The sequence below is a fragment of the Portunus trituberculatus genome, chromosome 17, assembly GCF_017591435.1.
Source record: "Portunus trituberculatus isolate SZX2019 chromosome 17, ASM1759143v1, whole genome shotgun sequence".
NCBI lineage: Eukaryota > Metazoa > Arthropoda > Malacostraca > Decapoda > Portunidae > Portunus > Portunus trituberculatus.
Genome location: NC_059271.1, coordinates 24198266 through 24226185, shown reverse-complemented (window position 1 = coordinate 24226185; position 27920 = coordinate 24198266). Strand labels below are relative to the sequence as shown.

The window sequence follows — 27920 nt, the reverse complement described above, 5'->3', positions numbered from 1 at the left end:
ATTATGTCTTTGTGGAGCAACTATAGTTTATCAGTAATATTTTTGTAGTGAAACATATGCATAATAGATGTAGCAGGAAGACCCTAGAAGACTTCTATCTTCAACTGTAGAAAACAAATTAACTACTTTTTCATTCCATTTATTGTTTTATACTTCTTATTTCTAAAGTAACATGGTAGATTTCTTTAAAATGGATACAATCACACAGATTATTGTGCACAACTCTCCCACTTGAAGGGCTCCCGTCACACCAAGCACTCACTCTAATCACCAGTGAATCATCTTTTCCTACAGAAATTTGAAAACCTCTTAAAAAAATATATAGAAAAAAAAATAATAAAATGAATAAATAAATAAATAAAAAAAAAAAAAAATAAATAAATAAATAATAAATAAATAACTAACTAAATAAATTAATATAATAATAATGATAATAGCAACAATATATATATATATATATATATATATATATATATATATATATATATATATATATATATATATATATATATATATATATATAAGAAAAGAAATACAAACAATAAAACAAATAAATAAATGAATTAATTAAAAACTTTCACCTTCACATCATCTTGACTCTTCTAAATGGAACACATCAGGTCAACTCTGAAATTAAGCATATTACTTTAATTTCATCAGTTTATTTCTTCACCTAAATTGGATTGCCAGCTTAATAATCTTAGTTTTTGCATAAATATTAAATGGAGAAGAGACAGAGAAAGGGAAGAGTTTGGCATAGGTAAAAGATACTTAAATGAACCAAGCAAGACACATAATTTCACACCATTCAAAATCCAGGAACCATAGCCTCCAAGGTAGCACCTCACCAAGAGTTCTGCCAAGAAGTCAGACCACCAGCAACAGATTTTAGTGATGCTCAAATAATCCCAGCCAGCTCTTAAAATAACTCATCAACAACTCTACACTCATGGCTCTCCATTAGTAGCTGGGAGTAGGAAAGAAGACTCATCAGAAAGATAATATAAAAGTATAAAAATTAATACTGAAAACAAAATTGATTTACTTTCATGTGTGTACTTTATGTGCACTTCACTAACAAAATAATTATTTTCCAACCAAAATACAGAAGTGTTTCTATATATATTTTTTCAATAATCAAGAACTGAAATTTGCAGCTTCATTTATGCCTGTTAATATGAATGGAACACATAAATGCCTATAAAATACTATTATTATGTGTAGTGACAGCCTTTGAAGGCCTGTTCTTGCATCCTAATTAATTTGTGTTACATTTTCAAGACAATTTGATCATAATAGGCAATTTGATTGGTGAGAAAAGGTAACAAACTATTCAAAGTATAGAATGTGGACATGGAATGGTAGAGACGATAAGTTTGGTTTTACATAATCAACAGAGAGAGCTATTCAAGAAAGTAGCAAGATATGTACAGCTAAACACCACACCAAACATTCATGCAAGAATTCCATTTCATAACAAAAATATATCATACAAATACTAAGAGAAATAATTCCCAAAAGTTTAGGTACTGTAGCACTGAAATAAATAAAGGATTTAAAATTTACTGATACCTTTGGATTATGAAAATAACATGCATATTTTCATGGAAAGTATAATCTACACATATATCAACAAACTTCAGACTAAATTATTTTGAAAGTTTACAATTATACATCAAAGTATCTATTCTTTGCTATGAAGTACATATTTTGTACATACTAACTGTGCTATAACAATGTACTAAAATTTTGAAAAAAAAATGAATTATGCAAAATAATGTTAACAAATGAAATAACTCCGTTTCATCAATTCCAGACTCTTACTACTAGTGATGATTTATGAACATTAAACCATGAGGGAGATTAACTGAATTTCAGCAGCATCTTATGGTTTGTAAAGCTACTTGATAAGGTAACACAAGTGTGCATGTCTTTGTTTGTGTATATGTATGCAAGTTTAATTCACCACAGTCACTACATTCAACCCTATGCTATTGTGCCTACTTGGTGCATCTATCACACTGAGTGATAGCCAAAATCGTGATAGCTGAAGTGAAGAACCTATGGTAATAATTCAAATTGACACTAGGACCTCCAAGCTGTCATTTTTTGTCACTTTTGCCCAGTTATTATACCATATAATAGTATAAAAATTAAGAAATAAAATAGTATGAAAAAGCTTACCTAATCAAGAACAACATAATAAGAACAATCATAACAACATGAATAAAATGCTTCTTGCTGTTGCTCTATTGCCGTGTCCCTTAGCATAATCTACCATTTATAGTCTGTAGGTTAGATTCCTTTTACTTTCATGATAATTAATTTTTACAGTGACAATACTGGTAATGATAATAATACCAGCAATAAAATAATGATGCAAGAGTTAGGGTAGGTAAAAGCAATGGAATAAGGTGCATCATATATGCCATCAAATACTCTACCTCATTTTGGAAGATTATGAGCTAAGGTGGATGGGTAGATTAGGGAAATATATGAAGAACTATTATTCCATAAAAGTATATACAGAAATTCAACTATCACGTGACATCATAACCTGGAAGTTTTTGAATGACGGACGTGCAACAGCAATAATTTTCATGTGTGATATAGAAATATGTGCAGCTTTTCAAGTATGGATGCAATAGCAGAGGGTTAAGTGTACTGTCACCTGGGCAACCTTTCCACTATAGAAAAAGCTCAGAGCTCGTACTGATTTTTAGGTAGAACTGAGACCACACCACACAACAGGACAGTGAGGTCACAACCCCTTGAGTTACATCCCGTATCTACTTGCTGCTAGGTGAACACAGGCTACACATTTGCCTTGCTATGCCCGGGACTCAAACCTGAGCCTTCTTGGCTGTGAGCCAAGTGTGCTAACCACTAAACTATGCAGTGTGTCAATATATATGCATGCGTGTGTGTGAATGTGTAAACACAAAAACACACACATATGGAGTGGAAACTTGGTTAGCAAACCCTTTTCGAACAAAATCTTAATCTCATAATTTGTTTCTCGAACAAAGTTACTGATTTCAAATGTCAAGACAAAACAAAAGCTGCCATTTATTACTAATCTATAACTTCTTTGAATATTTTCTTCTTTATATATTTAGAGGGAAGACAGAGTGTAAGACACTACATCAATCCTTGAAATATGTAAGTTGAATGTGATCCTGTTGAAGAGCCATGATGTACACAAACAGTTTTTGGCAAGCTCAGGAGTAATCCTGAGCCACCTACGGCTCTCTCACTGACCTCTTGATGTCATCACTAATGTACAACTGAATTTTCCCACTAGCATTTCCCAACAACAAGATGTCTAAGCATTATGATCACCTTTCTTTTGGTCATATATGGGTTGCATCTCTGTGTTAACTCTGAAAAGCTTCCCTCACTAGATCAATGATACAGAGAACACTTACTCTGTCTAAAAAGTATCTTTTCATGAGCTTTGTGTCACTAAGTTCATTCGGAGCATCTTTTCTAGATAAATAATTTCTGAACTGAGGTTGTGAAGCAGCCATTTTAGTAGTGGAAGTGTCTGTCATGAGCTGCTAAAACAGGGTGGATGAGAATGGATTAATCCATTTTACATTACATTATTCCTGAGAGAGAGAGAGAGAGAGAGAGAGAGAGAGAGAGAGAGAGAGAGAGAGAGAGAGAGAGAGAGAGAGAGAGAGAGAGAGATTATACTGTCTTAGCAAAACCTTACAAAAAAAGAAATAAAATAAAAATAGGATAAGATTAACATTACATTCTTGCTTTTGTACAATGAGATGAAAAATTAAACCTATGATGCTTCATATAATTTACTATAATAAAATGCTGAGGTCTTTTTAGCACAAAAAACAAGATTGTCATCTAATTTCTGACAGGCAAGTTGTTTTCTCTTCACACTTGATACAATTACAAAAGATTAATTCTTATCACACCAATAAAATAGCAGCTCTCATCCAAAACATTTGTACTCTTACATTTTCTCATACCTAGTTTAATGCATATATATATATATATATATATATATATATATATATATATATATATATATATATATATATATATATATATATATATATATATATATATATATATATATATATATATATATATATATATATATATATATATATATATATATACATATATATATATATTTTTTTTCTTTACACACACACACATGCACACACATGGATATATATATAGATAGATGGATGGATAGATAGATAGGTAGATAAAGACAGATAGATAAACAAATAGATATAAATATATGAACACTTCAATTTCTTCTTTGGTAATTATTCATGAGTGGTCTTTGACAATAGTGACCAACATAATCAGTAAATGAGTGTCTTGGCATCTCTAATTACCAAATACAAAAGATAATATTCAATTATAGCACAGAGATCATAGTAAACATTCCAACTCCATCCCATCTATCAAATTTTATGACATTGATTACATACAACCATATTAAAGATACACAAAAATGTCTTCTTACTGTAACTGATATTTCTGATATATTCATTAGTAGGCTCTATTGAGCAGGCATAAATATATCTTTTACCATTACTGATGACTCTTACCACATGACATAAGCGTGCCATCTGTTGATGCATATATGATGACATGATCAAACAAACAACCTATTAACGAGATGCTTATGTGAACATTATTAACTTTCATACCTACAGCACTCTTCATGGTTCGCGTTTCAGTGCATCGTGGGGTTTTTAAAAATATTCATTAAAAGATAGAAATGAAAAAATGCAGCCATATTGTGGAAAAACACGTTGTTTCATGTTGATGCGTGAGAGAGAAGGTTTCCCAGCATGCCAAACAAAGAGATGAGTTGACTCAGAGGCTTTGTACATACCCACGGGCACTCATACAAGATGTGTGATTGGTTCCCGGCACAAGATCGACCAATGAGAGCACAAGTGGATTTATCCCATGAGTTGATTGAATGCACCTCATCGCAGCCTCACCCAACATCTTTCCTTGTTGTATCTCGTCCACGATGTTGACTGTCTCGCATACTGTATCTTAGTGTTGTGTTCGCGATAATTTTTTTTGTTTAAGTAGTAATTCGTTAAGCCCTTACAATGCTGCCTAAATGCTGTGCTCCTGCGAAAGCTTCCTCTAGTGAGCCCAAGAGGAAGAGGAAGATGATGACCATCAGTGAAAAAGTGAAACTTTTGGATATGATCAAAGAGGGGAGAAGAGGGTGAGTGTTACGTATCGTATGAGAGGGGGAGAGAGAGAGTAAATGTATAATTACTGTATAAGGTTTTATAATTAAATAGATTTAAGTAAAATACTGTATATGTAAAGTATAAATACTGTTTACATATTTTAAACATTCTGGTACCCACATACACATACACAAAAATTCCTAGGAGGGGCAAATCGTAATCAACCACAGAATCTCTGAGCAAGCATTACAACTTTGTGACAAAGAAAAGAAATAAGAGTTATGTAGAGGAGAGATAAAAGATGGCTGCAAGATTGGGATGGGAGGCCCTGGACTGATATGAAGTTTCAGTAGCATGTGAATCACAATTGTAGCCTAAGTCTATGGAGCTGAAAGTGACAAATATAATGAATTTTCTAAAATGAAAATTATCATCACTTCTTAAAAAAAAAAAAAAAAAAAAAAAAACACACACACACACACACACACACACTTCAGATCTTAATTTTTTGTCACCACTCATACTTAGCTTTGAAGTACTAAAAGAAAAAAATGTGGACACATATTTATGATGTTGAACAATAAGAGAGAGAGAGAGAGAGAGAGAGAGAGAGAGAGAGAGAGAGAGAGAGAGAGAGAGAGAGAGAGAGAGAGAGAGAGAGAGAGAGAGAGAGAGAGAGAGAGAATATATAGGACTTTTAGCAAAGGATTGATAGGATAGAAGTACATAAGCAAAGATTCTTCTGCTGCTACCTCCTAAAAATTCATCTTAATTTGTTTTCTTTCTCATCACAATGTATTCTATGACTTGTCTTCATAACCATTGCAAAATCATAAAACTAATAGAATTCCTTTCTTAACATCTTATCTAAATTATTTATGCCTTATAAGATGTAGTTTACATGCAATGCAAAGACAAACTTACAGAGGAAGATAAGAAATGATGGAAACAAAGTGGGATTCAAGAATGAACTGCAGAACTGTAAAATGGAAAAGATGGGAAAACTTAAGCAAAGGGCAAATGAAGAAAAACTAACAAAACAAGACACAAATATAGCATTACATAAGAGAAAGGATATTAAAAAGTGAAACATTACATAAGATAACAAACCGTGAAAGAATGTAACATGGTATTTACATAAATAAAATTACAAGAATCCAAAAGATAATTCTGCTATAGCTACCCCTTGCAGAAGCTACCTAAAAACTGAAATGGCATTAAAGATAATGATGATGATGATGAAGTAGAAAGATGACAAAATAATATAATGTAATGATAAATAAGGTTGCCAACTAAAAAGTAAAGGCATATAACACTTGGAAATACTTGACTTACAGGAGAAAGAATACATGATGGAGTAATTCAACTGTCCACACTTAACCAATCCAACCAGGCTAAAAAAAAATATTCCTGAAGAGCTCAATGATGACTCATCAAACTTCAGCTGGATGGCTGATAAAGATTCATCCATTATTCCAAAAATTTTTAGCTGATCTCCAAAAACTTGTCTATTTTGTATGAGATTGATCTTGTGTAAGAGAATGTCAGTCAGGTAATGAACTAAATGAAATTAACAATTAATGTACAGTGATGCATGAAGATACAGTCAAATACAATAGTAATACTTTTATGATATATCAGCCAACAAATTATGTAGTGTTGGCTAGTTGTGATAAAATATTTACTTTTTGCTAGACAAAATATTTTCTTTATGGAATGAGTTGAGATGCTTAGTTGTAACTTAAAACATTAGTGAAGTATTGAAAACATGTATAATGCAATGATATGGAATGTAGAGAGGAAGAATATGAATGATAGAAGGTGTAATAAAATTTTTTGAGTGGAAAGGCAGAATGCCAGTGGGTAGACTAAGGAAGACATGGGATAACTCCTGAGGAAGGACCTCTAAAATAAAGGACCTGATATACAAGTTACACATTGATGTACAGTTTGGCAAGCTACCTTAAGGTGACAATGGCTGACCCATGAAACCTGCCTTTCAAAATAATGGAATAGTGAAAGCTGTCCTCCTTAAATTAGAGTGTATCTCCCACAACACAGCATTCCGTGACAAAAAAGCATAGTACTGTGAGGAGTGATTAACACAATGTATGAAAATTAGTATTCATACTTTCTGAAGAAAATTTTGTGATATTTTCACTTAGACTGGCCTTAGAGGATAATGATAAAGGTAACTAATAAATTAGTGCTTGTATCTATAGTTATGCATAAAGATGCATTTTGCACTAAACTTCTTGAACAAACCTTATCTAAAAAAATTATTGAGCTTCTTAGCTTCAATGATATAAAATGATGATGAAATTGCTAAATTCCCACAGTCAATACATGCATATGATACACTGTCTAGTTAAGAAGTAATGTAAGATGGAATACATAATTCATAGTACTTATAACCTACCATTTAGATTTCATGTAAAGAAAAAAGACATTAACTGAAATAATGTACAAAACAAAAATAAATAAATAAATAAAAAAAACAACATTGAAATTTTAAAATTTCTACGATTTAGACACTAACACAAAAAATTGATGTACTGCACACAGATGGTTGGCTTTCATGTTCTTGGGGGTCTGTAAATTAGCAAATGTGTATGAGATCATGGGATATCATATCAAGCTTACATACACTAAATCCTGACTATGAAATGACAAGATAATACAGACAACCATAAAATTTTGATTACCCTTTAAAACTTCTCTGAAGCTAGATATCTAGCCTACCCATATCCTTGTATATAATATTATCCATATGAAAAAAAAAAAAAAAAAAAAGATAAAGAAAGATTGAAAAAAAGACAGATATTACAAAATGTATAAGAACGATAGGCAACATAGAAAGTACAATAATAAAAACTATTAGAAACCTAAAGAATGGAATTTCATCTATAATTCAAGGTATCAAGAAACTGTGATTGAACTGATAGAGAAAATAAGTGGCTCAGCAGGTAAAGAAATTGGGCATGGATTAAAAAAACATTATTATTCCAATCTATGAGAAGAGTAGTACATATTGCAAAGATGCTCACCGCATCTCAGAAGTCATATCCATCGAGGTAGAATCTTCAGAAGATGAGGAAAATGTCCTTGTAGGAACATCAGATGAAAGTGAGGAGTCAGACATGTCCATACTGAGGCGCAGCTGAAACTGTTCCATGGTGGCTGTACGGCCAGCATCCCTGTGACTGGCTGAGGAGTGTCCTTCTTTGGGGCGTAATCTGTGTACATAAATATATTCTCAGCCATAGTTTCTATTTTACTTCGTACTGATCAATTGATAACGACATATGAATTAGGAATGGAAGTACAGTAAATCCTCGATATAATGGACTATATAGGGACAGGTCTGTCATTATATCCGAAGATCCGTTATCTCTGATGGAATACTGGACAGATCCGTTATATCCCAAAGTTTGTCTGGTATCTATACCCGCCGCCGCCCCGCTCCTGCAGCACACCAAGTGGAGTTCCTGCGACATGTCATTGGACGACGCCCTCACTATAATGGATGTTCATCCGTTATAGTGAGGGTTTGCCCGGTCGGGATATTTTGTCTGTTATAGCCGATATCAAATATATAGAGATCTATTATATTGAGGGGATTTACTGTGTGCAAATATATCTAGGCAACAAAGTAGCCTTTAGAAACTAAATAACTAAGAGAAGCTGGATAATAAAAAAGGACATCGAAAACAGAAAATGACATGTAAATGAATGCATAAATGCAGAGCATCAAGGAAGACAGAGATAACTAATTATGTATCTTTAATGTATCAGATTTTAAAAATGACAAAAATAACATAAGGCCTGCAAGGGCAGGATGTAAAAGAAGGGAATAATAAAAGATTAGTAAAAATTAAACGGCATTTAGAGCTGAAAGGCGGTGGTAATAGAAATATATATGCATTTCGCAAGTACGTATACAGGAAACTAAGAGCACAATCTTTAGCAACTTAAGTTTCCTCAGCATCCTTTTCACACAAGCATGCCAAATAAATCTGAGGGAGACATCAATTAAAATGTAAATAATTCCTATAACCAACCTGAGATAGAAAATTATACCTATATAAATAAAGAGAAAACATAAAACAACAATAATGAAAATAACAACAATAATAATAATAGTAATAATAATAATAATAATAATAATAATAATAATAATAATAATAATAATAATAATAATAATACTGTAATAACAATAACAATAATAATAATAATAATAATAATAATAAAAATAATACTGTAATAACAATAATAATAATAATATTGTAATACTACTACTACTACTACTACTACTACTACTACTACTACTAATAATAATAATAATAATAATGATGAAAGCAATCCATCTACTTATAAAGCAATCCTGCAATTCCACACAAGATGTTCCAAATAAAAATAATAAAGAAAAGGAGGAAAGAAAGAAAGAAAAAAAAAAAATGCAAGAGAGCATTACACAGGGCCTAATAAAAGACAAAACTTGACACATGAAACAAACCTGGTGGGTGTGGCAGAGGCTCCACGCTGATTCTGTTCCACATTGCTGCTGTTGGTGCTGGTGCTGGCAAGTGGGTGTTGTTCAGGTCCACACAACCTACAATTAGGGTCCTGAGGTTGAGCACCTGCCTCAGAGCTCCTCCCACTATTGTTTTGTATTGTATCCCTGGTCACCTCAGTGTTGTGATCCAGGTTGTTGAGAGGGTGAATGGTAGGATAGTAAGGTGGGGGAAGATCCTCTGGAGTTACATCATCAACATCAACATCCTCATACACTTCATCTGACCTCAATGTCACATCCCAATGTTTGGCAGGGCTGGAAGCAGCTCTAGATGTTGGCTGAGTTGATGTGCAAGGACTTCTGTAGCTGCCACCAATAGCTCCAATAAGTGCCAGAGCTCCTCCTTCATTACCTTCTGAGGATTCACCTCTTGCAGGTCCAAGCTGCACCATAAGTGGGCCCAAAGCTGGGTAGGAGGAGCTTGTCTGTGGCATTCTAAAAGAACTTTCTACTACTTCACTGTAAGGTGGGGGAGCATCTTCATGTGGAAAATAAAATGAAGGTGGTTTCCAGAGAGAATATGGTGGTGTTTGGCCATCTAAAAAGAAATCCACATGATCATTGCCATTACAGTATGCAGCATTGTGACAGCAAGCATTGCTATGGCAAGAATCTGGATTGGGTCCAATAGGAGAATCCAACTGGTCTTCATAATATTGCTGTTGAGCTGTAACAAAAAATAAATAAATGAATAAATAAATAAATAAATAAATAAAACAAAATAAATAAATAAATAAAAGTATGAGGATAAAGACTGAGAAAAACCTCAGAATTTATTTCAATTGAGGAAATACACAGTCAACAAATAAATAAAATTCATATGTAAATATTTTACACTTTCCATCAATAAAATCACTGAAAAATGCAACTTCTGTGTCATGTAAAAGATAATAACTGGAGAGATAAGTATGGAATGTTTTTTTATGTCAGAGCACCATTGGCCAATAGGAACAAAAACTTTTAATGGAAGACATAAAAAGATCCACTTATTGACGGTTCCCAGAGAGAGAGAGAGAGAGAGAGAGAGAGAGAGAGAGAGAGAGAGAGAGAGAGAGAGAGAGAGAGAGAGAGAGAGAGAGAGAGAGAGAGAGAGAGAGAGAGAGAGAGAGAGAGAGAGAGAGTTTACCTATAAATTTGTTGCAGGAGATGACTTAAACTCGTGATGTTCCGCTCACTTTCATCCACTCATCATAATTTTCCTTGAAACTATGAATAATACTTACTCTCACTATCTCTCTAGGTAGTTCATTCCAAGCGTGAACAGCTATATTTCCCGATATCAGTTGTGTATCCCGGCAATCTCAGCTTGAACTCATGACCAACTCTCGTTCTCCTCTCAGTGTCTAGCTCGAGGAAGTCCTCTCGGTCAATCTTGTCCACCCCCTTCACGCATTTGAACATCTGAATCATATCTCCTCGCTTCCTTCTTTCTTCCAAAGTTAACAGCTGCAGGGCATGCAATCTCTCTTGGTAATCCATATCTTGCAGGGTCGGTACTAAATTGGTTGCAGCTCTTTGCACCCTTTCTAGCTTCCTTGTGTGCTTCTTTAGGTGCAGTGCCCACACTACCTGGGCATACTTTAGTTTTGGCCTCAGAATCACTTCAATGATTTTCTTTACCAGAGACTCACTAAGGTGAACAAAAGTTGTTCTTATATTAGCTACTATTACCAACCCTTCTCCCACAATTTTGTTTATATGTTCCTCTGGTGACAGGTTGTCCTGTCTTTCTCTGTACATTTAATATCAGTCCCGCCCAAATTGTATCTTGCGTGTGGTCTGTGGATACTTCTTCCCATCTCCAGAACATGACACTTGTCAGCATTAAACTCCATCATCCACTTTACGTTCCATTCATGCAGGAGATCCAAGTCCCGTTGCAGCCTAAGACCGTCATCCGGTGTTATCACTTGTCGCATCATCTTAGCATCGTCCACAAACAGATTAATATAACTTCCCACTCCATCTGGTAGGTCATTTACATGTATTAAGAACATTAGGGGTGCCAACACCAATCCTTGTGGAACTCCACTTGTTACATCAGCCCATAAGGAACTCTCACCCCTTACCATTGTCTTCATTTTTCTCCCTGTCAAATAACTTTTCATCCATTCCAATAGCTTCCCTCCTATACTGCCATAACTTTCCAACTTCCAGATCAGTCTGCTGTGAGATACTTTATCAATGCCTTTCTTAGATTGAGATAAACACAATCAGCCCATCCTCCTTTCTGATTCACAATATCAATTACTCTAGAGTAAAAACTTAACAGGTTGGTGATACACGACCTTCCTCTTCTGAAGCCGAACTGGTTATTTGACAAACTTTCCTTTCCTTCCAGAAACTCCATCCATCTATCCTGTACCATTCCCTCCAGCACCTTCACCAATATGCACAATAGTGAGACAGGTCTATAATTTAATGGTGCCTCCTTACTTCCTTCCTTATGAATAGCTACTATTTGTGTCTCCTTCCATGTTTTCGGTACATATCCTTCTTCCAGTGATTTCATATATAGTTGATAAATTGGCCAGCTCAATTCTTCAGCTCAACTTTTTAACACCCAACCCGACATCTGGTCCCGTCCTAGTGCCTTGTTAACATCCAACAACTTGAGTCTCTTCACTATTTCTTCTCTATCAAAATCAATTGATTCCAACTTGTGTGCCCAGTATTTACCCTGCCTTTCTTGTTCCTCCAGCTAGTCCGTGTCCTACACAAATACTTCTTTAAACTTGTTCAGAACCTGTGCTATCTCCATTTCCTCTTCTATGATCTCTCCATCCATATTCAATCTTTTAATCTTAGTTTTACCACTAATATACTTATAGAAAAGCTTGGGGTCACTCATATTTAGCCTCTTCCTCTCTTCTGACCTTGGTGTATATATTTCTTGCTCTGTGGTAATTTTATGTTGTTCTTTCGTTCTTTCTCCGTCTCATACATCTCCACCTTCTGTCTCTCTCTTCTTTTGCCTTCCTGCATCTTTCATTGAACCGTATCTTCCTGTCCCTCCTTCTTGGCTTGATTAGTGGTACCGTTTTTTGAACTACCTTTTCATATATCCTCAGGATCTCTTCCAGGATTTCCTCGGAGTTTGCCCTTGGAACGTTCTCAAACCATTTCCATTCGCCAAACAATTTTCTCATATTCTCTACATCCGCCCTTTTAAAGTTGTATCTTGTTATTGTCGCTGATTGGGAACCACTCTCTCTCCCGTACTTAAGCCACACATCACAAGCTATCACAACATGGTCACTCTTACCCAGTGGGCTCTCCATTGTGATGTTGTCTATTTCCTCTTCTTTCCAGGTGAAAACCAGGTACAGTCTTGATGGATTATCTTCACCTCTCACCCTCGTTGGCTCCCTAATATGTTAGTACAACGCATTTTCAGTCATTTGATTAAATACTTTAGCTCCCCAACTGCCTTCCTCACATCCAGATTCTATTCCTTCCCAATCCACTTCCTTACAATTAAAGTCACCACAAAGCAGGATGCGATTTGAGCCTCTGGTTAGCTTCTCCAGGGTTTGCAGTGTCTCATATTGCATATCTTCGTGACTTGCTCTGGTCCATGCACCAGTAAATGGTGGTACGTAAGCTGTTATCACCGTTATTTTTTCATTTTCCTCGGTTACAACCTTGACAACTAGAACCTCTGCCAATTCTGTCCCCGTTTCTACCACATTCGCCCTCAGACCGTTGTGGACCAGTAAACATACTCCACCTCCTGATTTAACCATTCTGTCCTTTTTCCATATGTTATAGCTTTCCCAACCAAATAGCTCTAAGTTTATATCTCTCTTCACCTTTGTTTCTACCATACAAAACACCATGGGTTGCTTTTCCTTAAGCAAATCCATTATTTCAGGTCTTTTAGAATATAAACCATCTACATTGGAGTACATCCCTTTTAGATCCACAAAAACTCTCTCTGCCTCTACACAACTCGCTAAAATCTGGGAGTTTCCTCCCCTCCTGTTGCTCCTACCACTTCTTCTGATTCCATTGACTTGTTTACCTTCATCACTTTTCCTCTCCTTATCGCAAAAAAAATATTGTTTGGCTTCTTCTGATCTATCCTGGTTTAGATCCCTTGCCCTCTTCCTCATCTCCTGGTCCTTTATCCTTTCTGACAGCAGCAGGTCTTTATTAATGTAGACTCCCTTCAAACTCTCGGACCTACTCAACTTTCTCGCCATTGCTAGCACTTCTCTTGCAGTTCTTTCTGTATTGAATCTCACTCTAATAGGTCTCTTATTTTGTTCCTTATTTATTATATTGTATTTACCCAATCGTCTTATTTCAAGTAGGTCGTCCATCCAATGAGAGAGAGAGAGAGAGAGAGAGAGAGAGAGAGAGAGAGAGAGAGAGAGAGAGAGAGAGAGAGAGAGAGAGAGAGAGAGAGAGAGAGAGAGAGAGAGAGAGAGAGAGAGAGAGAGAGAGAGAGAAAAGTTGAAATATCATATTCATCATATATAAATTTCCTGAGTAAATAACTGATATAATAAGCATGAAATTAGATAATGAAGACTCACCTCTCAGTCTACGCTGCCTCAGTCTATGAATGAGGAAAAGCAGAAGGGCTAGAGAAAGGATGGCAGTAACAGCAGAGGCTACCATGCGCAGCCCCAGGTCAGTGGACGGGCCATCGGCATCAGGTAATGTGGGCAATTTGTCATCCAGGCAAATAAAGTCACAACAAGTTCTACCCAGGCGGAATGACTTGCAATTCTGTTGGATAAGAGAAATTTCAAATATTAAACCTGTATGCAAGTTTCAGTTGACATGATATTGCTACTGAGCATTATCACAATTTTCTTAAGAGTTCTCCCTTTCCCTTTACTTAATGAAGAAAATACTCTATGGAGAGAGAGAGAGAGAGAGAGAGAGAGAGAGAGAGAGAGAGAGAGAGAGAGAGAGAGAGAGAGAGAGAGAGAGAGAGAGAGAGAGAGAGAGAGAGAGAGAGAGAGAGATACACGAGGAAGCTCCTCCAAAAAAACAATCAGGTCTATGTGACTGAGGGGTGCTTACTGCCAAGTAACTTATACCAGTGAGATCCATTAGTGACAGTGCATGTGTAGAAAAGATAACATTGGGGAAAAATATCTCAGGTCAACAAAAACATTAAGAAAAGAATGAGTGACATGTGAGTAAGGAAGGTGTGCAGGCAGGAGTAACTGCATATTCTGCCACTCTGCCTACATCAATGACCAAGATGCATACATATGCAGCGATATACAAGAGCTGCATACAGAACACGGCACAGAGGATGCAGTAACATACAAAATAAGACTCTAGTGCAGATGCCTCTCCCTCACCCAACCCAGGTGAAAATGAAGGAAACACAGGTGATGAGAGGCAACACCTGATGGGATCAGATAAGGATGAACTCATCTCTTAGGTCATACTTCTCCAAAAAAGAAATGAGTCAATGTAACAGAATAATTCAATCCCTCAGATTATATAAGGACTGGATTATTAACAAAAAGGTACACATGACAGCTGGAGTTCATAAATGCTCATACAAATACTCAAGAGGCTGACATGAAAGCCTCCACCCAATGTATCATGATTAAAACCATAGAAAAGGTTAAGTGTAGAGTCTATGCCTCCTCTAATGAAAACATTAGAGAGGTCTTTGACTCTAACTTATTTATATCATTGAAACAAATCATGTAGTAAAGGAATAAATAAGTAAATAACAATAAAAATAATAACAATCTCTAAAGTCTAGATGTATGAATAAATAAATAAGAAAAAAACTGTTGAACTCTACATAAAGACATCAAATGAGCGACTGACCTGAGGAGGCTGGCAGAGCACTGACTGGCACTCCTTGTACTTGCCCTCTTCACAGCGGCATACAGTGCAGTAGTCTGGACCGGGGACAAACATTTCCCCATTGGCCACCCGCACCCCATCTATGGCCACACACTCCCATGATGACTTGCCACCTGCACATCAGATCCCATATCAATATTCAGGAATGCAGTAGATGACATCTTTTTTCTTGTCCTGCTAGATACACAGGTGTTAAAATGTGAAAGAAGACTGCATTAAATAATTTCTGCTCAGGTGAATACATACATCACCAAATTAATTTTTTTTCTTTTATACCATGTAGACTTTTCATGGAAATTTATGGGCTAAAGGGGACACTTTTTGGGGTACCTCCTATTTCAAAGCCCACCCGCTAGGGAACCATTGCCCCGAGTGAGGAAGCCCAACCTACACCTGGACCATGGACACGATTCGAACCCATGTGCTTGGAGACCCTAGCACTGAGATGCAAAAATAGTATTGTATACCTGATGGTTATTTCAATTACTACCACTTAAACAGTTTATTTACTGCCATTTGGGATTAACTGAGAAAATATATACCAATATCAAAATACATAAGTTTTATGTCCTTACTGTCAGCTGTAGCCTCACCTGCTCCCTGAACTACAAAGTACAGAAGCAGGATGGAAAGCATGACTCACTTCACTCTCATCATCTGAAAGTAAACCATTACAAATTACCAAAGGTTTGTCTAAAATTCTTCACTAAATGTATCACCCAAACTTCATGAAGCTGAAATATAGTACATTAAATGTATTTGTTTATGTCACAATTTACTGCATTGACATTATCAAACTCAACCACAAGCATGTCTATTTTGTTACTTATTGCACTGCAAACAGTTTGAATTGCCCTTTTTTCAGTAAAGAATGGAGTCATATGTTACTGTGTGTGTGTGTGTGTGTGTGTGTGGGTGTGTGTAATTCACCACCACGGTCGCCTACTGGTCACCCAGCCAGTCTTCCCCATTACGGAGCGAGCTCAGAGCTCATAAACCGATCTTCGGGTAAGACTGAGACCTCAACACACTCCACACACCGGGAAAGCGAGGCCACAATCCCTGGAGTTACATCCCGTACCTATTTACTGGTAGGTGAACAGGGGCCACACATTAAGAGGCTTGCCCATTTGCCTCGCCGCGCCAGGACTCGAACCCGGCCTTCTTGATTGTGAGTCGAGCATGCTAACCACTACACTACACGGTGTGTGTGTGTGTGTGTGTGTGTGTGTGTGTGTGTGTGTGTGTATATATATATATATATATATATATATATATATATATATATATATATATATATATATATATATATATATATATATATATATATATATATATTTAAGGACTTTCTTCTGTGAATATACACAATATCACAGGTAGTAATTCAAGAGTTGGCTTCTATAATATTGTAGTAGTGCAAATGCCAGTTTTGTATTGATTTCAGGCACATTTTCCTTATATTAGTAAAAGTTAGATCACAACAGTCACATACAAAATTGGTCCACATGGTTCACTAGCACAAAGTTGCGTTAATACTTACTAATAAACTCAAGCCAAACAACCATAAGATATATACAGCAGCTATAAAATGAGATACAGAAGAGTCAATAAATTTCTTTTTCTTGTATAAATCTTCTATCTCTAATCTAATATATGAGATTAATGTAATGGCTCATCAGGGAAATGACACTGCCTTACGATAAATACCATTTATCTGGATACACAAAAAACAAAAATCTCACAAACAATTCCAAATTTGTATAAATGACTTAGAAATGAATCATAATGGTAATCCACATGTCAGAATGGAATACAGGCAGATTCGACAGTGCATAGTTTTGATGGTGGAAATTGTAGGTCTTGATGGAACTTTCAAATGCCATCGAAACTTCCAATGGACATTTTCCACGGTTTATACAAATGATGGAAATAGACATATAAAATGCTCGCTCCTTAAGTATCATTAATATTTTATTACTAACTCATAGGTAATACTTAATATGAAAATTCAAACACAAACTCACAAATATAAAATGTTAGCTCTTTAAGTATATTAATGCCTTATTATAACTCAAAGTATGATAATCAAAAAATGAGATTATGGCAACATGTACTAAATGTAATCTATGAACTCATAGAATATTCAAAATACTATTTTGATCAACTGTCACTGTCATCGCTTGCACTCTTTAAAGCTAATACTTGCTCCAGGACCTGGCTGAGTGGCCTGGGGTAACTGATTTTGCATTGTACGCTTCAAATATCTTTTCCTGGTAGCAACAAAATGTGGTGCACTGGCATCGTTATGGTTTTCCCTGTGACCAGCTGGCACTGGGTGGCTATCAGTCCACATTCATGGTGAAGGACTTCAATTAATTTGTACACAATGATGTAATTTTCATTTCCTGCCCTGTTGCAACATTTCTTTGAGCCATTATGCCACTCCTCCAATACTGTTTGTTCTAATAACTTCACCAAATATACCCCAATAAGATGAAGGACATACAGAAGGAAGAAATTCGTGTGGATTTCATAAACTCGAGCAGTTGGTGAAAACTTTGATGATGTGAAGGTCCTGAAAAATCTTGAAATGTGATCAGTATTTGTTCTGGGGGCAAGAATGGTGGTGACATGACTTCTTGTAAAAAATTTCAGGACTTGTATTTGCGGTAATACAGGCAAGACAGACCGCATTCCTTTATCTTTCTCCATATGGAAGTTTCGACAGTACTGTATTGGAAGGTTTGACGGAGTCGTCAAAACAGAATTAATTTGAATCATCTTGATACCATCAGAATATATAGACCATGTGTTACTGGAGAATACTGCTCGTTAGTGACTTGTGGAGTAGTGGTAGTTAATGTCTGCAAGAATTATACCTTTACTTTTACATACCAATCTGACACACAAACACTCACACACAACACAAATATGAAAATTCTTGACGGTGAAAGTACCACCGTTAGATCATAGTCTTCAAAGGGTGACAATGCTTCCACAACTTCTTAATTCTGCTCTAAATAAGTGAGGAGAGTAAGGAGCAGTGTCAGTGGAGCCTTTTGGGGGGCGGTGAAGGCAAAACAGGCTAGCACAGTACATGACGCGGGAAGCAAATCAGCAGCTTCCGAGCATCACCTCCCGCCACATGCTCCTCCTCCAGTCACCATCCTGTTCACTGCTCAGGCGCCTCTCCCTGCGTCAAGGAGCACGAGGCAAGGCAGGGCACCAGGGAGTATGGATGACAGCTCACCTCCAGTACACACATTACCGCAAGACACCTCCCCTTCGCCTCACTGTCAACAACTACTACTGAAGGTTTCGGTACTCGCTACTCGGTTTTTTTTTTTTTTTTCGATCACTCTCTGAGTTCAAATGATTCATCACGCTACTCTGTGTCCACCAGTTTTGTCACATTTTGTGGAAACTTAAGTGAGAATTTTTAGGTATTCTAGGTGTAACCAATATCCGCCCGAGGTGGTAAGTTGTAAGAGAGCACAGTGCTGCCATCTTTTTCTTCGTCTAGATGTCGAAATGTACATAATTTTTATGGTCTGGTATAGCAAATTCAAGTGAAGAAAGTGTGCGAAGAAATCAGGATGCACTTGCATTACAAGAAGGGCGCAGGCGCGCGCGCACACACACACACACACACACACACACACACAGCATCATGATTAGCGTCGACATACTAAAGTATGAATACTAATTTTTTTCAACTTCAATAAGCCCTATTTGTGTGTGTGTGTGTGTGTGTGTGTGTGTGTGTGTGTGTGTGTGTGTGTGTAATTCACCACAGTCACCTTCTGGTCACTCAGCCAGTCTTCCCCATTACGGTGCGAGCTCAGAGCTCATAGACCGATCTTCGGGTAGGACTGAGACCACAACACGCTCCAAACACCGGTATAGCGAGGCCACAACCCCTCGAATTACATCCCGTACCTACATGCTGCTAGGTGAACAGGGGATACACGTTAAAAGGCTTGCCCATTTGCCTCGCCGCGTCCGGGACTTGAATCCGAGCCTTTTCGTTTGTGAGCCGAGCGTGTTAACCAATACACTACGCACTGCGTGGTGTAATTCACCACCACGGTCATCTGCTGGTCACCCAACCAGCCTTCCCCATTACGGAGCGAGCTCAGAGCTCATAGACCGATCTTCGGTAGGACTGATCCACAACACACTGCACACACAGGGAAAGCGAGGCCACAACCTCTCGCGTTACATCTCGTACCTACTTGGTGCTAGGTGAACAGGAGCTACACATGAAGAGACTTGCCCATTTGCCTCGCCGCGCCTGGGATTCGAACCCGGCCCTTTTGGATTGTGAGCCGAGCGTGCTAACCACTACACTACGCGGTGTGTAATTCACCTCGGTCTCCTGGTCACCCAGCCAGTCTTCCCCATTACGGAGCGAGCTCAGAGCTCATAGACCGATCTTCGGGTAGGACTGAGACCACAACACACTCCACACACTGGGAAAGCGAGGCCACAACCCCTCGAGTTACATCCCGTACCTATTTACTGCTAGGTGAACAGGGTGTGTGTGTAATTCACTGTTTGATCTGCTGCAGTCTCTGACGAGACAGCCAGACGTTACTCTACGGAACGAGCTCAGAGCTCATTATTTCCGATCTTCGGATATGTCTGAGACCAGGCACACACCACACACCGGGACAACAAGGTCACAACTCCTCGATTTACATCCCGTACCTACTCAATGCTAGGTGAACAGGGGCTACACGTGAAAGGAGACACACACAAATATCTCCACCCGGCCGGTGTGTGTGTGTGTGTGTGTGTGTGTGTGTGTGTGTGTGTGTGTGTGTGTGTGTGTGTGTGTCGCTGATCAGAAGCTGCATAATTATATTTACCTAACCCATAAACTACCTGTAATGGTAGCAGCAAAATAAATAAATAAATAAATGAATGAATAAATAAATAAATACAAATAAATAAATAAACAAATACACAAAGAAAGAAATAGTAAACAAAATAGTCAATTACAACAAAATAGAAAATAGGAAAATAAAGTGGGCTTATAAACGTTACACAAATAATTTTGAAAAATAACCTTTCGAAAAAACGCTGCCAGACCCGAATGCTTTATATATACTGACTAGGGACATATTTTAACTAATACCAAAAATATAAAGAGATTCCAAATCCCAGTAAATATCAAAGATCTTTTAAAAGAACTATAAATAAAATGTTGGAACCTTGACACATCTTAGAAAAAAAAAAATATCCCCCCATTCTCACTTCAAAGGAACGAAACACACTTTAAAGAATATGAACAATCTTTTTCAACACTTTTGAGAGAGTTTGAGCAAGAAATAAATAATTCACAAGGGTAACAGCAAAACTATTATTGAAACATTAAAACCGTTAGAGAACAATTCCACTTTCCACTAATTCCACTGACCAGGAAAGCGAAACACTTTAAAACACACCAACTATTTTTTTTTTTAAACCTTAACAACTTGACACTGCCTCTAACAAATATTTTCCAAGAACGGTCCTGAAAATTTGGCGCCAAAAAACAGCCTTATTTAACACAAAAACAACAACATGTTGCACCCACACACGAAAGGAAAAATAAAAACACTTCAAACACAATCAAATACTTGTAGAAAGCATAAAATCTTACTATTCAGCTCAAATAACCTGTCCCCAGGAATGAAAGAAAATACTCCTGGAATCTGGACAGGCCGGGATAGGCACATCCAAGATGGCGGCAGGGCCGAGGGGCCTCACTTGAACCTTCACCAAACCAAAATCTGCCCATGGCGGGTATATCTCAATAGTTGATATGAAAGCTTAGTAATGCGGCTGCATGTTGTAGCAAGACAGGGATATAATAATGAGTGATATAACTTGAAATGACGAATAAATAGAGATTGAAGATGGCGGCGGGGTCTGGGGCCGGGTAGACTCTCCCCCTCTACCTCACATAAAAACATTTAAAAATGGCACGAAAGGCATTTGATGATTTATCCTGAGTTATCCCTTGGCTGTGGCTCGCCTTATAAACACTCACTTTGATAACGTAGTCCTGCTTCTGTGGTTCGGTTTCCTGACTTAGTCCAGTAATTAGATTAACTGGAGACGTGGAAACACCAACGCAGTCTTGTTATTGTCACTAGAACCCTAAAAACATGTGCACTCATGAAATCCCGTACGAGTCACTTCAATCAGAGCCGTCTGAGTGTAGAAATGTCAATATGTCACTAGAATCATAAAAACACTCTTACAATACCGTATCAAATCAACTGGAAGCTTTTAAATGTGGTAGTACTTGCAAATTCGTACACCTCCTGCCGTCACGAAAGACTGAGGAGTATCTGGGACTCGGGAGTGGGAGACAGTGGGAGTGGGAGGGTGGATAGCACCGAGGCGCCACTGTCTGTCTTTGTGTAGCTACAGTCGACTTATTAACTAGCATATTACTTGAAAAAGAAAGTTTGCCATCATAGTGGTATTGATACTACTGCATAGATAGGTAGTACAACTTGACCTATACTTATATTCGTACTAATAAGAATGATATAATTAGGTATTAATTAAATAATGCGAATCCTGCTGGTTCCTCACTGTTACGCGCGCTTTAACTATAATATGACATTTTGATCAGGAATGTCTTAACCAGGCTATGGCTTGTTACTGTACGCTTGTTTCATCTTAAGGTGGGGTAAGACGTGCCACTTAAAGAACTGAATCTAGAAAGTACATTTTTATGATTTTGGGGGATTTCTGGGTTTGTTGTGGTGCTTTGGGATGTTATCTTCAAAGTCCACACCCGGGTCACGGTTTTTAAAGGAAAACAATGAAGCACAAGAATTTACAAAATAATATTTCTTACTGGGCCCGAAATAGAATGATGGGGTAAGATTTTTTTTTTTTTTTTTTACATAGGGAAGAGGGCCAGCCAAGGGCAAAAAAAAAGAAAGTTAGAAAAAAGCCCACTTGAGCGCTGGCTCTCCAAAGAATACAAAAGTGCCAAAACCGTCAGCCAGAATTAGGGCAGCAAATGCCTCGATACCTCCCTCTTAAAAGAAGACAAGTTGTAAGAATTCGGAAATACAGATGCAGGGAGGAAGTTCCAGAGTGTACCAGTGAAAGGGAAGAATGATTGAGCGTACTGGTAAACTCTTGCATTAGAGAGTTGGACAGAATAAGGATGAGAGGAAGAAGAAAGCCTTGTGCAGCGTGGCCGCAGGAGGAGGGGAGGCATGCAGTTAGCAAGATCAGTAGAACAGTTACCATGAAAATAGCGATAAAATATAGAAAGGGATGCAACATTTCGGCGGTGAGAAAGAGACTGAAGACAGTTAGTCAGAGGAGGGAGTTGATGAGACGAAGAGCTTTCGATTCCACCCTATCAAGCAAAGCTGTGTGACTGGAACCCCCAAACATGCGAAGAGTACTCCATACAGGGACGGATAAGGCCCTTATACAGAGTAAGCAGTTGGAGGGCGAGAAAACTGGCGGAGACGCCTCAGAACACCTAATTTCATAGAAGCTGTTTTAGCAAGAGATGAGATGTGAAGTTTCCAGTTAAGATTATGAGCAAAGGACAGACCGAGGATATTCATTGTGGAAGAGGGAGACAGTTGAGTGTCATTGAAGAAGAGGGATAGTTGTCTGGAAGGTTGTGTCGAGTTGATAGATGGAGGAATTGAGTTTTGAGGCATTGAAAACTACTAGATTTTCTCTGCCCCAATCGGAAATTTTAGAAAGATCGGAAGTCAGGCGTTCCGTGGCGTCCCCGCGTGATCTGTTAATTTCCTGAAGGGTTGGACGTCTCTGAAAGAACGTGGAAAGATGTAGGGTGGTATCATCAGGATGGATAGGGCAAGAAGTTTGGTTAAGAAGGTCATTAATGAATAATAGAAAGAGAGTGGGTGACAGGACAGAACCCTGAGGAACACCACTATTAATAGGTTTAGGAGAAGAACAGTAGCCGTCTACCACAGCAGCAATAGAGCGGTCGGAAAGGAAACATGAGATAAAGTTGCAGAGAGAAGGATAGAAGCCGTAAGAGGGCAGTTTTGAAATCAAAGCTTTATGCCAGACTCTATCAAAAGCTTTTGATATGTCTAACGCAACAGCAAAAGTTTCACCGAAATCTCTAAAAGAGGATGACCAAGACTCAGTAAGGAAAGCCAGAAGATCACCAGTAGAGCGACCTTGACGGAAGCCATACTGGCGATCAGACAGAAGATTGTGAAGTGACAGATGTTTGAGAATCTTCCTATTCAGGATAGATTCAAAAACTTTAGACAAGCAAGAGATTAAAGCTATAGGACGGTAGTTTGAGGGGTTAGAACGGTCACCCTTTTAGGAACAGGCTGAATGTAGGCGAACTTCCAGCAGGAAGGAAAGGTAGAAGTCGATAGACAAAGTTGGAAGAGTTTGGCCAGGCAAGGTGCAAGCACAGAAGCACAGTTTTTGAGAACAATAGGAGGGACCCCATCAGGTCCATAAGCCTTCCGAGGGTTTAGGCCAGCAAGGGCATGGAAAACATCATTACGAAGAATTTTGATTGTAGACATGAAATAGTCAGAGGGAGGAGGAGAGGAGGGACAAGCCCAGAATCGTCCAAGGTGGAGTTGTGAGCAAAGGTTTGAGAAAAGAGTTCAGCTTTAGAGACAGAAGAGATGGCAGTGGTGCCATCAGGATGAAATAAAGGAGGAAAGATGAAGAAGTGAAGTTATTTGAGATGTTTTTGGCTAGATGCCAGAAGTCACGAGGAGAGTTTGAGTTTGAAAGATTTTGACATTTCCTATTTATGAAAGAGTGTTTGGCAAGTTGAAGAACAGACTTGGCATGATTCCGGGCAGAGATATAAAGTGCATGAGATTCAGGAGATGGAAGGCTCAAGTACCTTTTGTGGGCAACCTCTATCATGTATAGCACGAGAACAGGCTGAGTTAAACCAAGGTTTAGAAGGTTTAGGTTGAGAAAAGAATGAGGAATGTACGCCTCCATGCCAGATACTAACACCTCTGTTATGCGTTCAGCACAAAGAGATGGGTCTCTGACACGGAAGCAATAATCATTCCAGGAAAATCAGCATAATACCTCCTCAGGTCCCCCAACTGGCAGAGGCAAAACGCCAGAGGCACCTTCGCTTTGGGGATCCTGCGGAGGGATTGGAAAAATAGGACAAGATACAGAAATGAGATTGTGATCGGAGGAGCCCAACGGAGATGAAAGGGTGACAGCATAAGCAGAAGGGTTAGAGGTGAGGAAGAGATCAAGAATGTTGGGCGTGTCTCCAAGACGGTCAGGAATACGAGTAGGGTGTTGCACCAGTTGCTCTAGGTCATGGAGGATAGCAAAGTTGAAGGCTAGTTCACCAGGGTGGTCAGTGAAGGGAGAGGAAAGCCAAAGCTGGTGGTGAACATTGAAATCTCCAAGAATGGAAATCTCAGCGAAAGGGTAGAGGGACAGAATGTGCTCCACTTTAGAAGTTAAGTAGTCGAAGAAATTACTATAGTCAGAAGAGTTAGGGGAGAGATAAACAGCACAGATGAATTTAGTTTGAGAGTGACTGTTAAGTCGTAGCCAGATGGTGGAAAATTCGGAAGACTCAAGAGCGTGGGCACGAGAGCAAGTTAAGTCGTTGCGTACATAGACGCAACATCCAGCTTTGGAATGAAAATGAGAATAGAGAAAGTAGGAGGGAACAGAGAAGGGCTACTGTCAGTTGCCTCAGATAGCTGTGTTTCGGTGAGGAAAAGAAGATGAGGTTTAATAGAGGAGAAGTGGTGTTCCACAGATTGAAAATTAGATCTAAGACCGCGAATGTTGCAGAAGTTAATGTAGAAAAAGTTGAGGGAGGTGTCAAGGCATTTGTGGTCTTCAACAGGAGAGGTGTCCGACCTGGGGACATTTTGGTCCCTCCCAGAGGGGACTCCAAGGCGTTGTTTATTTTGGGTCACATTTTTCTTTTAAATTTTGATTTGGAGTGAAGGGTGTATGTGTGGGAAGTGCATGTAGTTTTGTGTGAAGAAGGAGAGCTGTCTTTAGAGGGTAGGCTGTGACTACCCCCTTGAGTTGTGAGACACAAAGGGAAACATTCAACGAGATCACAACTAGCTTTAATGGAAGGTTCACAGCACCTCCTGAACTAGTGCTATTAGATCTCACTGGGAGTAAGTTATTGTTTCGGTAGGTGTCTACTACCCCCAAAGGTCCCTCTTACCCCGCAAACTGAACATGAAGAAACAAATCCTTATTGGCATCAAGGACAGATAAAAAAAAAACTTCCTTGTTATCACTGTATTCTTTCACATTGCCCATGAGCCAAATTTATTGGTACAAATTAAACGAACAAACAAACAAAAACAAAATAAAAAAAACTCTCCCTCATCAGCATCTATCCCTGCACAACTTAATGACATAAACCTCTTCCTCAGCATCATCATCATAACCATCTATCCCTGCACATTGCTCATGAGCCCAGCTTTTGCAATTTGCACAAGAAACCCATCCTTCCCCTCTTATGGAGTCCATCTTACCCCATTAGTAAATATTCAAATGTCGAAGTTTTTACCAAAGTATCTATGTTTACTATGCCAATTTACGGCATCTATATATCATGTATACACTCATGGGCATGTATAACATATATAAGTACTAAATCATTATGATAATTATTTCAATATAAAACAAGCAGTGTCTTACCTTGCGCAAATAAAATCAACACTGTATAAAATGACAAATTTTTCCCTGTGAAGCGCCAGGAAAACTTTACGTGCCTGTATACTGGCAGTGATGACGTCATTGTTGGGCGACGTGAAGGACATCTAGGATTTAAATTTTGAAACTTGCCCTTTATGCTAGGATTTGGAAGGGATGTTCCGTCTTACCCCATGGGTCCGTCTTACTCCACCTTCCCCTAACAACCATCAAGCAAACATAAACAGTGTGTCTGCATGCCCGTATCTTTCCTTCTATCGGAAAAAAAAGGACAACGAATCGGTCCTATAGGATTATTTTTATTCAGCTGACGACATCGCAAGACCTGGAAGATTATTTATTAATTTCTAAATACAACAAACTTTAAAGAACGAGTGGTTACGTAATATTTACTACTAAATATTACGTAACCACTAGGCGTCAGAACAGGAAAATATTTAGTTTAGTATACCTTTAAATCCTGCGATATGCAACAATTAACAGCATTATATGTAATACATGGAGTGTCTTTAGGTATTTGCAAAATGTGTCCAGGTGTGGTGAAGGTTTGGTAAATGTGATGTGTGTGTATGTGTGTGTGTGTGTGTGTGTGTGTGTGTGTGTGTGTGTGTGTGTGTGTGTGTGTGTGTGTGTGTGTGTGTGTGTGTGTGTGTGTGTGTGTGTAATCTATCACCACCACCACTGCTATTATTATAATTGTTGCTACTACTATTCCTACTACTATTACCACCATCACCACCACCAACACTACTACTACTACTATTATTACTACTACTACTACTACTACTACTACTACTACTACTACTACTACTACTACCATCACCACCACCACCACCATCACTACTTCAGCTCCTGATGGTGGTTGCGTGTGCCATGTTTTGAGGAATGAGTTTGCTGCAACTATATATATATATATATATATATATATATATATATATATATATATATATATATATATATATATATATATATATATATATATATATATATATCAAGAATATGAGCTTGGGCCTAATGATCAACAACACGTACAGGCCTATTAACGTAAAACTGACAACTGTGTCGACCAAAATTGTCGTCCCCCCAAAAAAATGTTGCCCGGGGTGGACCGCCCGCTCGGACACCCCTTAGCTCCGCCACTGCACACACACACACACACACACACACACACACACACACACACACACACACACACACACACACACACACACACACTAAAAAAAGAATACTTCACAAAAAGAAAAGTAAATAAATAGATAAAAATGAATGTCATAAAAAGATGTATGAATTAAAAATGAAACGGAAAATGGAAAAAGGAGATGGCGGGAGCAGGTAACGACGGAAAAGACTGCACGACAGACAGGACCCATGAGAGATAAGAGATACATAGACAAAGTAATCAGAGAAAAGAGGAGAGATAGTACAGAAAACCTTAAAAGTAGAATTAATCAAAAGTTGGCACACGACAAGGCGAGAAGAGATAACATTATATTAAAAAAAAACCCTTGAATTGCTGCCCTAGACATGCATTAGCATAAAGCCGTGACTCACAGGTGATCAGGAGATAGCATTAGTTCAATTTAGTGATCTTGGAA

At 37.9% G+C, this 27920-nt stretch overlaps 1 protein-coding gene across 8 annotated transcripts; it reads right to left on the bottom strand.

The window, feature by feature from the left end:
* Positions 1-587: 587 nt before the first annotated feature.
* On the bottom strand, positions 588-18948 carry LOC123505238. 8 transcript variants are annotated; one of them, XM_045256432.1, is made up of 7 exons: positions 18872-18948; positions 16215-16278; positions 15583-15734; positions 14316-14511; positions 9715-10441; positions 8246-8434; positions 588-627 (listed from the first exon to the last, which is right to left on the bottom strand). In XM_045256432.1, exons 2-7 carry the CDS (start codon positions 16255-16257, stop codon positions 603-605), a joined length of 1332 nt encoding a protein of 443 aa, XP_045112367.1. In that variant the 5' UTR covers positions 16258-16278; positions 18872-18948; the 3' UTR covers positions 588-602. The 8 variants fall into 8 exon arrangements, with proteins under 8 accessions (XP_045112367.1, XP_045112361.1, XP_045112366.1 ...); XM_045256426.1 differs by having other exon boundaries at positions 16197-16278; positions 18872-18939; XM_045256431.1 differs by having other exon boundaries at positions 18540-18937.
* Between the last annotated feature and the right edge of the window lie 8972 nt (positions 18949-27920).